Below are 13,376 nucleotides of genomic sequence, written 5' to 3'. Positions count from 1 at the left end.
AAAAACTCCTTTTTGTTATTAACATGTATCATTGTTAGAAAACTGTGTTTGTAAAGTTTGTATTTTAAGTGATTGTGAAATTGTTCGTAAGTCTAGTAGTAATAATGTTCGTCGTGTTTAATAAATTCTACGTTCAAATGTGTGTTAACGATAAGAAAATATAATAAACCAAATTATATTTTAAAACACCAATTTCTTGTGTTTTACTTGTATTCCCCCCTCCCCCCCTTAAAACATTAAAAATCTTGGAAAATATAGGGGTATGAACTCACCTTATGTTGGAGATTCGATTGAAGATATGATATATGATGATAAGTTTCACGAGTGAAGTCCCGAATCACAAACAAGTCCTAAATAACATATAATGATACATATAGGCATGAAATTAGTGAATCTAACCACAAAGGTGTTTAGAAAACAACCTAGGATGAAAGAATAACTCACCAAAGGAGTGTTAGAAGCAAGTTAGGAGGCTGAAAGGGAGTTCACGGCTGGGCTTGATGTGTTCACGGTCGTGAAGGGTTCACGACCCTTGAAGGTTTGAAGGGTTCACGACCCTTATGAAGGGTTCACGACCCTTATGAAGGGTTCACGGCCCGTTCTTGGTGAAATATGAAGATTTGAAGGGTTTACAGCTGTGAACTCAAGAACAAGGAATGCTTGATTTGATGAAAGGATGAATGCTTGATGCTCCACAACGACTTCTAAGGAGGATTAAGTGATAGATGAAGAGAAAACTTGGGTTTTTCGGGTGATGATTTTAGAGAGAGAGTGTGTGTTTTTGACCAGAAGAGTACAAATGAGGGTGAACACACGTATATATACGCTGAGTTTATGGTCGGTGGTGGGGTCCACCCAACCGTTCACGGTTCACGGCCGTGAAGGGTTTACGGCCGTGAACACGATTGCGTCTGTGAACATCTGGTTGCTCGAGACTTGGCTGATTTTCGAAGAAAAACTCGATTTTCGATGCCTGGAAAGTTTCGGGTTGTCACATATCACTTGTAGGAAATATCAGAACATACCACAAATCTAAGAGTTGCAATGTCCAAGGAGGACCAAGTGGATAGACTAAAGGGTAAAAGAATGGCAAGGGCCCACGATGGCTTAGTAAATTGGCTAAGGGGAAAAAAGTGGGAAAGGAAAATGACTTGCTACTTTGTTGGTAAGTTGACTTGTTTAAAATTGAGTTATGTTAAACAATGGGATAATTTACTTGTTTTTGGGTTAATACATGATATTTAAGGGCTACTTTTGATTTTTGGTTATAGGGATGTCACTTTAAGTTGTTGAAATTAGTCTTTTGGTTTGTGGTTAATCATAGTTTGCGTATGTTTAAAATGTTTATCAATGTTAATTTGTGTTGTTTTGATTTGGTATTATCTTTCTATACCATGATTGACCTTTTATGAAATGTATATCATATGTACATATTAGTTTTAATTTGGTATTACCTTTGTACATATTATTTAACAACACAAAATACATATCACATATACATCTGTTTGTATTCATAAATCATTAAACATAAAAATTCAATATTAGTTCAACACAAAATGCATATCACATATCTCATTCAACATTAGTTCAACACAAATACATACCATTTTATTCAATAAACCACAAATCAGGTACAAAAATAAGGAAAATTCAACATAAAATATTTCTATCATTAGGATTACATCCAAATAGAAGGAATTTCCCCTAAAATACCCTAAACCTTCATTTTTAACAAAAAATAAAAAAACATCCAACTGAAAATCCAAAGCCACTTCCACATCCTTGCTTGATCACACATCAAGTTAAGAGAGCGTAAACGTCTAGGAATAACGAAAAGCGACATGAGGCACATCAGTGGGTCATACCACCCGATAAACCTATAGTTTGAACCATTCTTTGAGCACACCCATAACCTCCTACCCGAATTTAAATGTGTCCATGATTTCACCATTCTTGCTGGGTTGCCATAGGCACAAAACATCATTTTTAGCTTTTTTCTTTGTTATGAAAGGATGCGTATAAGAAAGAAGAAGAAGAATATGAAATTATACTAAAAACCCGAGGGTTTAAATTGAGGGTGTGGGGAGGGGTGGTGAAGATGTCTTTTGTGTTTATTAGAGGAGAGAGGTAACCCCGATGAAATGATGAAATTTCCCTCTTAGGAGGGCCATGTGTGCATCTCAAATGGAGGTAGGTTGACAACATTAAACCAAACGACCATTCGCGTTGGATTTTGGAAACGATAGAGGCCATATGTGTAACCACAAAGACCATTTATGAAATTCTTTATCCAATTTTTGAAAATTTATTGAGCATTTTTTCTAGCACTTCACTCATATCATAATTTATGGAAATTTTATATATATAATTTTTGTAATCCCCCCCATCCCCCCCCAAAAAAAAAAAAAAGTTTCAATGCTTTTTTTTCTAAAGTAAAAAGTATATATTCTTTCAATTTGAAGGAATCACGTGGAATTAATAGTTATTTGTGATAACCAAAATTGCAAAAATGTCATTGTGTTTAGTAAAACTATCATTTTTGTCCAAAAGGTTTTCGATTGTCATCATTGCTCCAAAATAGAAAAATTATTATGGTTTTCGTCCTATGCAATTGTGAAAAAAACTTCTTTGCCCTTATTGTTTTTTTTGTTTTTTATTACTTTATTATTTTTTAGATAAAAAGAAAAAAAAATAATATAACCCCATCCAATCCACACCCCGCTCTTTAACACACACCAACTCCATCTATCTATATCTTCATTGTCTTGCTAGAAACCACCGTCATTCTCGTTGGGAACCATTGTCACATACCCAAACAACCGAAACTCTTTAACACATGTACCAACACAACCATCTTCAAGCCATATGTTGTTCGTCGAAGGCATCAAAACCATAGCGCCACCGGTGACATAAAAAACCTAACGTTGCAGTCATCGGTAACCTTAATGTCACCTTTACCGACGATTGAAGATCTTATTCAGACGACCTTCTAAGAGAATGAGGGAGAGAGATAGAGAGAAAGGCATCGTTGCCGAATTTGTAAACCATAGCTCCAATATGTAAACCCTAACGCCTTGTAGTTCAGATCTAAAACTCCATGGCAAGCAACAACAACTTTTATGGTATGAAAACCCTAAATCGTTTGGGTAGAAGGGTGACATATCTAACTCTTCCAACAACGGCTGGTCAAGGTTTCTGATAATGGAATCCCTATTCCATCTGACTATTTTTCGACGACCCCTTCCCCCCATCTTCATCGATGACGACCATATCATCGCTAACGATTTTTCAACAAGTCTACACCAAAAACCAATAACTTCAACGAGGGAGACTTCAACCCATATTAGTGATACTCCAACGAATCAATCAAGCTTCAAGCTAGACATCGATTCCACACGCAGAAAAATGTGTAGAACAAATACCCATTTTATTTTGTTAATATATCTTTAACACAACTTTAGATTCTAGTGCAATTGTGGTCTGAATGCAGGATGTGAACTAGATAATGGAGTATTGTCATCTGCAATCTTCTGATTCCATATATGTTGATTTCAATCCTTTGTTTATTTTTTTGAAGGTAAACATAATTTAGTCCCTCGTTTGCATTTACAAGTCGATCAAGTCGCATCGTTCCAAAATGGTGGGACTCGGTCGAGTTTTATTAGTGGTCGGTGCCGACATCGATACAAGATTCAAACGTGCGACGTTGATGGTGGAAGAGTCTTGAAGAAATTGAAGAAATGTGGTGTAGGGGTATTTATCAAGGCTGTCAAAATCGAGATCTTATTTAAAATCGTTTTACGTTTTGCAAAATCATGATCGTAAGATCGAATCGGGATCGTAAGATCCTACCAAAATGAACTCATATTCAAATTTGCTTGCAAGATGGTGTAATTAATTTTAACTTCTTAAGCATCACCCATACTTTTTGTTGTTACAAACCGCAGACATTAAGAGTAAAACATCTTAATTAGAAATAAGATTATTTTGATCATGTATACGTAAGACATAAGATCATAAAGGGATTATAATGGGTGTGCCATGCATCACTCGTGGTGAGTTGATAAAATGGTGATGCTCTAGAACACTTTTTGCAACTTGTGACGCTCGATTTCAAGTATGAATAAACGAATGTTTGATACTCTGCTATATAATAAAACTAAAGAGGTGGGATCAGAATCGTAGTGTGATCAGGATCGTTTTTCATTTATAGAATCTTAAAATCGTAAGGTCGTAAGATCAAAATCGAGATTTTAACAACCTTGGTATTTATAAACTTAAAAATAAAAGAAAAAAAATTAAAATCAAAATTATCAAATGAATTATTTTATATTGGTTAGAAATAAATAAGGCTTTGGAATTATATGGACCATCTCATAAAAGATAAATTAAAGACTAGACTTATGATTTTGTTGTAAATAACATGAGACTATTTATTCATATTTATCTAATTTTTAAACTTTCAAAATTCAAATAAATCGTACTTAAAAAAAAAAAGTCCATATTCATCCAATTTTTATTTAACAACACGTCATGGGAAAGATTTATCAGGATAATATTATATTTAACGGAATGATAAGTTTAATGATACACAATTATACATTATAGCGAATATATTTATGTATTTTTTTTAAAAAGTGATAAAGGATAAAGAAAGAAAAATAATAAAAGGGAGGGTGGAGGTTGGGTAAAGGGGCCCACAATCACATTGGGGTTAGAGGTCTCAACGGGTGGTATCTTCAACGAGGGAAGGGGTGTGTGGTGAAGTATAAAGAGACTCATACACCTGAGGTGTAGAAAACCCTTTCCTCAACAACACCAAATCTCTCTCTTTCTCTTTGGGGTTTGAGTACAATTCAAACTCCATTGCTTCTCTCTCTCTTCATTATAACCTACTGATGCTCTTCTTCATTCATTAATTCGCCCCCAATTAACACATCTCTCTTCCTCTTTTGATTTCTCGGCGTCGTCGCCGCCGTTCATCGGTGTTGTCGTCTCTCAGCCACTGCCAAGATGGGCGGTGATAAAGCGCTTAGTCTCGAAGAGATTAAAAACGAGACTGTTGATCTGGTATGAACAACAGTTTCTCTTCTTCTTTACTACTTTCTGATAGATTTTTTTTCTGAATAAACTTTGGAAATCAACTGAAGTTTTTGTTGATTTTTTTTCTTATTTCAATTTGAGATTTGAGAATGAAATCGTCGTTAGCGACATTAACATCATCATTGATTAACGCAGCAACATCATGTTGTTTGTTTTTAATTTGCTTTTTGGTGCGTTCACGCATGTGAACACTTTCCTTCATAAACAAACACCTTACTTCACTTATTTATTCCTTCTATCAGTTACGAATCGATTAAAATAATGATTTAAATTTCCTGTACGGTTTGCATGCTAATCGACAAAGTTACTTGTTTTTCTTTCCTAAAATTAATTTAAACGTTTTCTTTGCGTTTCTTCTATCACTTTCAAGGTATGTGTACGATTGCAATTTTGATTTTAACACCTCATGATTCGCTTTTATATATGCCTTTATTACTGTTCAACTTGCGTAATATAATGAAATTCTTCAATTACTTACTCTATAATTCTCACGAATAATAGAGGTGGATCAATTGTTTTGATCTCTTAATCAACAGTCTGAGTTTTATTTTAATTCGAATATTGATTGATCTTCTCTATCGTGTGTGGATATTAGAGATGATTGTAAAGAACTCTTTTGAATTTAAATTCAATGGATAGTCAAAGATGGATTTGTTGATATTTTTAAATTAAGTTGATATGATAAATATAATGGAGTTAGTTTGAAAAAAAAAAATCTTGGAGGAAATATAACAGAATTTGCAGGTTTTTTAAAATTTTAATTTTTTGTTAAGTTGTTAGAATATCAGAATCTTTTGATATCATTAGATAAATCAAGATATTTTTGTTAGGCATCAAATCTAAGATTTTTTGCTTTTAGGTTCTTGATTTTGATTTAAATTTAAAATAAGGGGTTATCATTTATTTGTCCAACTAACTTACCGTCTTACATGTTTTTTTTTTCTTTGTTCATTTTATGCAGTATAATCACTTATTTTTTATAAACTATGTATTATGTTGTCACTTTTTTTTATTTTTTACCAATTTATGTAACGAAATAATTCTCTTATCAAATTATGCAATACCTAATTGGTAAATTTGTTAGTGACAAATTGAAATATGATTGCATATATTGGTAAGAATTTCATTTCATTTTATTATATAGTAATAGTAAAAATGTATAAAAAAAATTTAATAAGTGAAACGAGAAATCAATGAATAAATATTGAATAGTTGCAAGATTAAATAAATTTCCGAAATCGAACTTAATTAAGTTAAAGAAAAATGTTCTTCTATGATTTTGAAATCAATGCTTACATTCTACGCAATAAACTGTAAGCATTAAATTGAAAGTTGAATCCCTAAAAGAACATGTTTTTATATCATAAAACATATCATAAAATTATATGGTGCATGAATTATTACCAACTGTTAATCAGAATATTTGTATACATTATTGATTGTTACACAATTTATATGATTTTCTTATTAAACATGTCTTCTATACATTTTAGTGTTCAAAAAATCACCTTAGAAAAAAATAAAGTAATACTATTTAGTAACCTATTTTATGTATATATTCTCACTTAAAGTCTTGGATACTTTTGCAAAGTAGTCATTTAGCTTTTGAAATAACGCTTGAGAATATTGTAAATTAATAGACCAACGAACTACAAAAGTCTATAAGTATACTTTTTAAATTAAAAATTAAATAATTGTTAATTTTATTATTTAATTAATATATTTAGTGATAGTACAGTACTTTTAAATAATTCTATGGAATCTGTCTGTGAATGAGAGGAAGGTGTTGTGGCCTTGTAGGTACATGTCCGTGGTACCCTTGTCTTGTTTTATGTTTTTCTTTTCTTTTATTTATTTATTTATTTTTTTGTTTAACGGTTCTGACTCATGACTAATGACTTCTGACGCTGTTTCTTGGATTTTTAGATTCTATAAAATTAAATATGTTTTCACTCAAAGTCTTAATTTATAGAATTTAATAAATTCAAAAAATACTTAATGAGAATCATTTTAAATTATATGTTTTTGGTAAGGTGTATATTTTATATTTTATATTTTTATTTTATGCGAATATGGCTTCTTTTTTCCACCACCCACCTTTTGTGGCACGGAATTCCCGATGTACCCTTGCTTTCTCGTGTGGTTTAGTTGGCTTTTAGGACCTTTTTTCTTATTCGGTGCGTGAGTGAAACCCACCCGTTTCTTTCTCTTTGCCTAGGTGCTGCTTTTTTATTGGTTGGAAAATTAAGAATATGGGTTAATGGGTCCCACCATTTTGAGTTTAGTGGAAAGTCAACTTGCGTTACTCAACCATACATGTCCCTGTCTATGTTGTTTTTATTCATGTAACCCCATTTCAATAGCTTTCCACTTATTTATATTCTTTTATTTCATCATTAGCTCAAGGAAAAAAAATGTACATATTTACAAAGTTAAAAATGGTTGATACTTGATACAACTTTTTAATATAAACAAACAAAGTGGAGGAAGAAAACGTGATTGTCATTTTCCAATCTGACTAGTAGGTTTTTTTTTCCTGTGATCAAAATAGTAACTAAATTACCACTATCTTTTTTTTATAAAATCTATGCTATGTAATGACAACTATTTATTCACAAGAAGTTACATCCAATTTATTGTTTCAACTACTTATTGTTATCAAGTGATGCCTCATACAACCATATGTATGTATAAACTTTTTTTACCTTAGTTGGGTGGGGTTGGGTGTTACCAAAATTAGTGACACATTTCCATTAATAAAGTGTGCATTTTTCTGTTAAAGTTATGTGAATTGTGATGAGGGGAATGGGATATATACCAAACCTTACTAACAAGGGATGGCGAGGCATGTGTGTATATCTATCTATTTATTTTTTTATTTCAAGAAAATAAAATTATTCTCATTTTTAGTGGGCATTGATTCTTTTTTTTTTTTTTTTTTTCTGTGATGGGTCATAATCGTTGGAACCCGATGCCCGTGTCACATGAAATTGTGGAATAAAACTAAAGTAACGATAAAGATTAAGTTGATATAAAAGCAAGCTTTACGTTTATTTATTTATTTATTTTATTTGGATTACTTTTTACTTAATTATTGTTTGTCTTGTAATTAATAGAATGTTTTTAACCAACCATATTTGTTTCTGAAACTATAGGAAAAAGTACCAATCGAGGAAGTGTTTGAACAACTGAAATGTTCCCGCGAAGGTCTAAGCTCAGATGAGGGAGCCTCAAGAATTGAACTCTTTGGACCCAACAAACTTGAAGAGAAAAATGTAAATTCAATATCATGAATTCATTATCAATAATCAAAATCTTTATGTTGGTCTTTTGTTAAACAAATTATTTTGTTTTGAAATGTTTACAGGAAAGCAAGTTACTCAAGTTTCTTGGGTTTATGTGGAACCCACTCTCATGGGTCATGGAAGCCGCTGCAATCATGGCCATCGCACTGGCTAACGGCGGTGGAAAACCACCAGATTGGCAAGACTTCGTCGGAATTGTTTGCCTCCTTGTCATCAACTCAACCATCAGTTTTATCGAAGAAAACAACGCTGGAAATGCCGCTGCTGCACTTATGGCTGGTCTCGCCCCTAAAACCAAGGTATTCCTTCCTTCTTCTCTTCATTACATGTCGCCGTTACTTTCTCTTTTTACTTTTCACTTTTTACTTTTTACTTTTTACTAACCGGAGTAAACACTTATAACTTTCAGGTTCTCAGGGATGGGCGTTGGAGTGAACAAGAAGCCGCGATTTTGGTCCCCGGAGATATCATCAGTATCAAATTGGGAGACATTGTTCCCGCTGATGCTCGTCTTCTCGAAGGAGATCCTTTAAAAATTGACCAATCTGCCCTTACCGGTGAATCCCTCCCGGTGAACAAAAACCCTTACGATGAGGTTTTCTCTGGTTCGACTTGCAAGCAAGGAGAAATCGAAGCTGTTGTTATCGCCACCGGTGTGCATACTTTCTTCGGAAAGGCTGCACATCTTGTCGACAGCACCAACCAAGTCGGCCATTTCCAGAAAGTTCTTACAGCAATCGGAAACTTCTGTATCTGCTCTATCGCAGTCGGAATGGCAGTTGAAGTAGTCGTCATGTATCCAATCCAGCACAGGCCTTACAGAAGCGGAATCGACAATCTCTTGGTTCTGTTGATCGGTGGAATCCCAATTGCTATGCCGACTGTTCTCTCCGTCACCATGGCCATCGGATCTCATAGGCTTTCACAGCAAGGTGCCATCACCAAAAGAATGACTGCAATTGAAGAAATGGCGGGAATGGATGTACTCTGCAGTGATAAAACAGGGACACTCACGCTTAACAAGCTTTCTGTGGATAAGAATTTGATTGAGGTGTTTGCTAAAGGTGTCGATAAGGAACAGGTGTTGCTTTTTGCTGCTAGGGCTTCAAGAACTGAAAACCAGGACGCCATTGATGCTGCCATTGTTGGAACCCTAGCTGATCCCAAAGAGGTTTGTTTGTTTGTTTGTTTGTTTGTTTCTCTTTTTAAATGTATCTATTTTCTTTGTTGCTGACGTATTTGAGATTTTGTTAGGCTCGAGCTGGAATTAGAGAGGTTCACTTCTTTCCATTCAACCCTGTTGACAAGAGGACAGCGTTGACTTACATTGACGAACGTGGTGACTGGCATAGAACAAGCAAAGGTGCTCCAGAACAGATTTTGACCCTCTGTGGATGCAAAGAAGATTTGAAGAAGAAAGTTCATGCCATGATTGATAAATTTGCTGAACGTGGGCTGCGATCTTTGGCCGTTGCAAGACAGGTTTGTATAGCTATAAATACAATTCTTTAACTGTGTTGGAATTTTCAAAGTACACTTGAGCCTTTATTTTTTTATACTTACCCTGGGTAATGGTGGAAATGTGATAAATTTGCAGGAAGTCCCTGAAAAATCGAAAGATAGCCCTGGTGGTCCATGGCAATTTGTTGGATTGTTGTCTCTGTTTGACCCACCAAGGCATGACAGTGCTGAGACTATTCGCAGAGCTCTTAATCTTGGTGTAAACGTCAAGATGATCACTGGTAATTACAATCGCAATCGTATCTCCTAATTATTAAATAATGATTTTTTTTCACTAATAATTATATCATATATGTTGTTAATTTACAGGTGATCAACTTGCCATTGCTAAAGAAACTGGTAGACGTCTTGGAATGGGAACAAACATGTACCCGTCTTCTTCATTGCTTGGTGGACACAAGGATGCAGCCATTGCAGCACTCCCCATTGAAGAGTTGATCGAAAAAGCCGATGGATTTGCCGGAGTTTTCCCTGGTGTGTGTGTGTGTTTTTTCTGTTTCCATTCCTTACAAAAACATTATATTCGAACCAAACAGCCCCTAATATACAATTTTTATGTTACAGAACATAAGTATGAGATTGTGAAGAAGTTACAAGAAAGAAAGCATATCTGTGGAATGACTGGAGATGGTGTGAATGATGCCCCGGCTTTGAAGAAGGCAGACATCGGAATTGCTGTTGCTGATGCTACAGATGCTGCAAGAGGTGCTTCTGATATTGTGCTTACTGAACCTGGTCTCAGTGTTATCATCAGTGCAGTGCTCACCAGTCGAGCAATTTTCCAAAGAATGAAGAATTACACGGTTAGTCCCTCCCTCTACTTCCCCCCATTATCAATATCAGTCCTTGAAAAAAATACTAACATCTTTTCCTTTTCCATTTCCAGATTTATGCTGTGTCTATCACCATTCGTATTGTGGTAAGTTACTAGTTACAAGATTATGATTTTAAATACTGAATTTAATTTATATATATATATATATATATATATATATATATATATATATATATATATATATATGTATTAACAAGGTTGTTAATAGCGATCGCTACACTCGCTATAGCGAATAGCGTAGCGTAGCTGTGATGGGTCGCTACGATGCCTGTAGCGAGGCAATAGCGTGTGTAGCGATGTCCGGCAAAATTTTTTTTTTTTTTTTAAATCGGTAAGAAACGTAGCAATTAGGCTCGGAATAGGTTTAGGCGGGCAGTCGTACAGTCAATTCCGTGTCTTCCCCTCTAATCGACTAAGATTGTACGATCGGCGCCAAAATCGATTTTTCTACGACAGTAGCGACAATAACACACCTCACCAAAATCGATTTGTGGCATTGAAACATAGTTTTAGACTTTAGAGTCTAAAAATAACCATTCTTTTGTGGTATTAGAACTTAATTTTAGACTTTAGAGTCTAAAACTAACCAATCTTTTGTGGTAAACATCTTTTGGAACTTCATGTTAGCTTAATAGAACTGGTACTTGTTAGGTCTATGTTATTTTTGATTGCTGCATAGGTGCAAGTAAATATAGTGTTTAATTTTATAAGAAATCACAAAACATGAAATAGCTGTCGCTATTTTATTGCTATCGCTACGTAGCGTATAGGTGGGTTGTCGCTATTTCCTTGCTATCGCTATCGATAACCTTGTGTATTAAGTTAATATATATTTTTTGTTATGTAGTTTGGATTCATGTTCATCGCATTGATATGGAAGTTTGATTTCTCCCCCTTCATGGTTCTGATTATCGCAATCCTTAACGATGGTTAGAGAGATTTCACTTCAAGTCTTGTACTATTTATTCTCTTTAATAATTTTGAATTTTTTGTTTTCTAAATCTGTTTGTTTGTTTGTTTGATAGGAACAATCATGACCATCTCAAAGGATCGTGTGAAACCATCTCCATTACCCGACAGCTGGAAGCTAAAAGAGATCTTCGCCACTGGAATCGTACTAGGAGGTTACCTGGCTTTAATGACTGTCATCTTCTTCTGGATCATGAGAGACACCGACTTCTTCACAGTAAGTGAAAAATAATTTAAATTTTAAAAAAAAATATTCCGTTACTAATTTTGATAAACACGAACCCTCGCAGAACACATTTGGTGTGAGATCGATCAGACACAGTGAGGTGGAGATGATGGCTGCTTTGTATCTCCAAGTGAGTATTGTGAGCCAGGCTCTAATTTTCGTCACCCGTTCACGAAGCTGGTCGTTTATCGAGCGCCCTGGTCTCTTACTATTGGGCGCTTTCCTAGCTGCACAACTGGTACGTTGTACATATTTCAGGATTTTCCGACAAGAAGCAAAGACAAACTAAATCTGAAAAAAATAATTCAATTTCAGGTGGCGACTCTTATAGCAGTATACGCAGAGTGGGAATTTGCAAGAATCAAAGGAGTAGGGTGGGGATGGGCAGGTGTCATCTGGCTCTACAGCATCGTCTTCTACTTCCCTCTCGACATCATGAAATTTGCCATCCGATATATTCTTAGCGGGAAAGCATGGCACAATCTGCTTGACAACAAGGTAAAGTTTTTTTTTTTTTTTTTTTTTTTCGTGAGAGACTGAATTCATTCGTAAATTAACTGTTGATTTTGAAAAACAATTACAATTACAGACTGCTTTCACATCGAAGAAGGAATTCGGAAGAGAAGAGAGAGAGGCTCAATGGGCACTTGCTCAGAGGACACTGCACGGACTTCAAGCACCCGAAGCTTCTAATATCTTCAACGAAAAGAGCAGCTACAGGGAACTCTCTGAAATCGCTGAGCAAGCTAAAAGACGTGCTGAAGTTGCAAGGTATATTTCTTTCTTTGAAAAACCAATCTCTCTTTAATTTAAATATATACAAAAAAAAATCCTCCCATTATTGTTTTCGTTTTAATGAAAAATTTTGGCGAGTAGGCTACGGGAAGTGCTGACGTTGAAGGGACACGTGGAGTCGGTGGTGAAGCTGAAGGGGCTGGATATTGATACAATCCAACAGCATTACACAGTGTGAGAGACAGATGATGATGAGAAAATTTGAAGTGGTCTTTTATTTTTTTTTTTTCCTAAGTTATTATGAAAGAGACTACTAGTAGGTTCCGTTTGATAATTGGTCTGAAAACACGGGGGAAGGGATATAACCCCTCAAACTGTTTTTACTTGTTCTGTTTTCTTCCGGTGAATTTCCAAGTGAGTATTACTTGCTGCTTACCTTTACCTTGTATGGTTGCTTTACTATGCTTTTAAAATAGAAAGAATGAAAGAGCCATGTCATGTAAAACTAAACATCTCCCATAACGTAGTTTCTGTTCTTGCTAAACTTTGCTTCTTCTTACTTGTTGCTAATTTGTTAATGGATGGATGCACTGTCTGTTTGTAATGTACAAGTTCTATATGCATACCCTTTTATTTTGACATGATCAATTGTGTGCTTATAATATACAAGTTCAATATGCCG

The 13,376-nt window shown here is 34.7% G+C and overlaps 1 protein-coding gene across 2 annotated transcripts; it reads left to right on the top strand.

Moving 5' to 3' along the window:
• The first annotated feature begins 4,781 nt into the window (after window positions 1-4,781).
• LOC145133281 (plasma membrane ATPase 4) lies at window positions 4,782-13,129 on the top strand. Of its 2 annotated transcripts, XM_079068224.1 has the most exons (15): window positions 4,782-5,070; window positions 8,259-8,378; window positions 8,471-8,707; window positions 8,818-9,579; window positions 9,663-9,890; window positions 10,006-10,150; window positions 10,239-10,403; window positions 10,494-10,732; window positions 10,816-10,848; window positions 11,612-11,693; window positions 11,790-11,950; window positions 12,024-12,197; window positions 12,275-12,457; window positions 12,549-12,730; window positions 12,836-13,129. In XM_079068224.1, the coding sequence occupies exons 1-15, from the start codon at window positions 5,014-5,016 to the stop codon at window positions 12,930-12,932; spliced, it is 2,865 nt and encodes a 954-aa protein (XP_078924350.1). In that variant the 5' UTR covers window positions 4,782-5,013; the 3' UTR covers window positions 12,933-13,129. The 2 variants fall into 2 exon arrangements, with proteins under 2 accessions (XP_078924350.1, XP_078924349.1); XM_079068223.1 differs by having other exon boundaries at window positions 10,239-10,732.
• Window positions 13,130-13,376: the final 247 nt, after the last annotated feature.

This window comes from Lactuca virosa, chromosome 8 (assembly GCF_052849685.1).
Source record: "Lactuca virosa cultivar CGN04683 chromosome 8, Lactuca_virosa_CGN04683_v6, whole genome shotgun sequence".
NCBI classification, from domain to species: Eukaryota; Viridiplantae; Streptophyta; class Magnoliopsida; order Asterales; family Asteraceae; genus Lactuca; species Lactuca virosa.
This window is presented reverse-complemented; position numbering and strand designations above follow the sequence as displayed.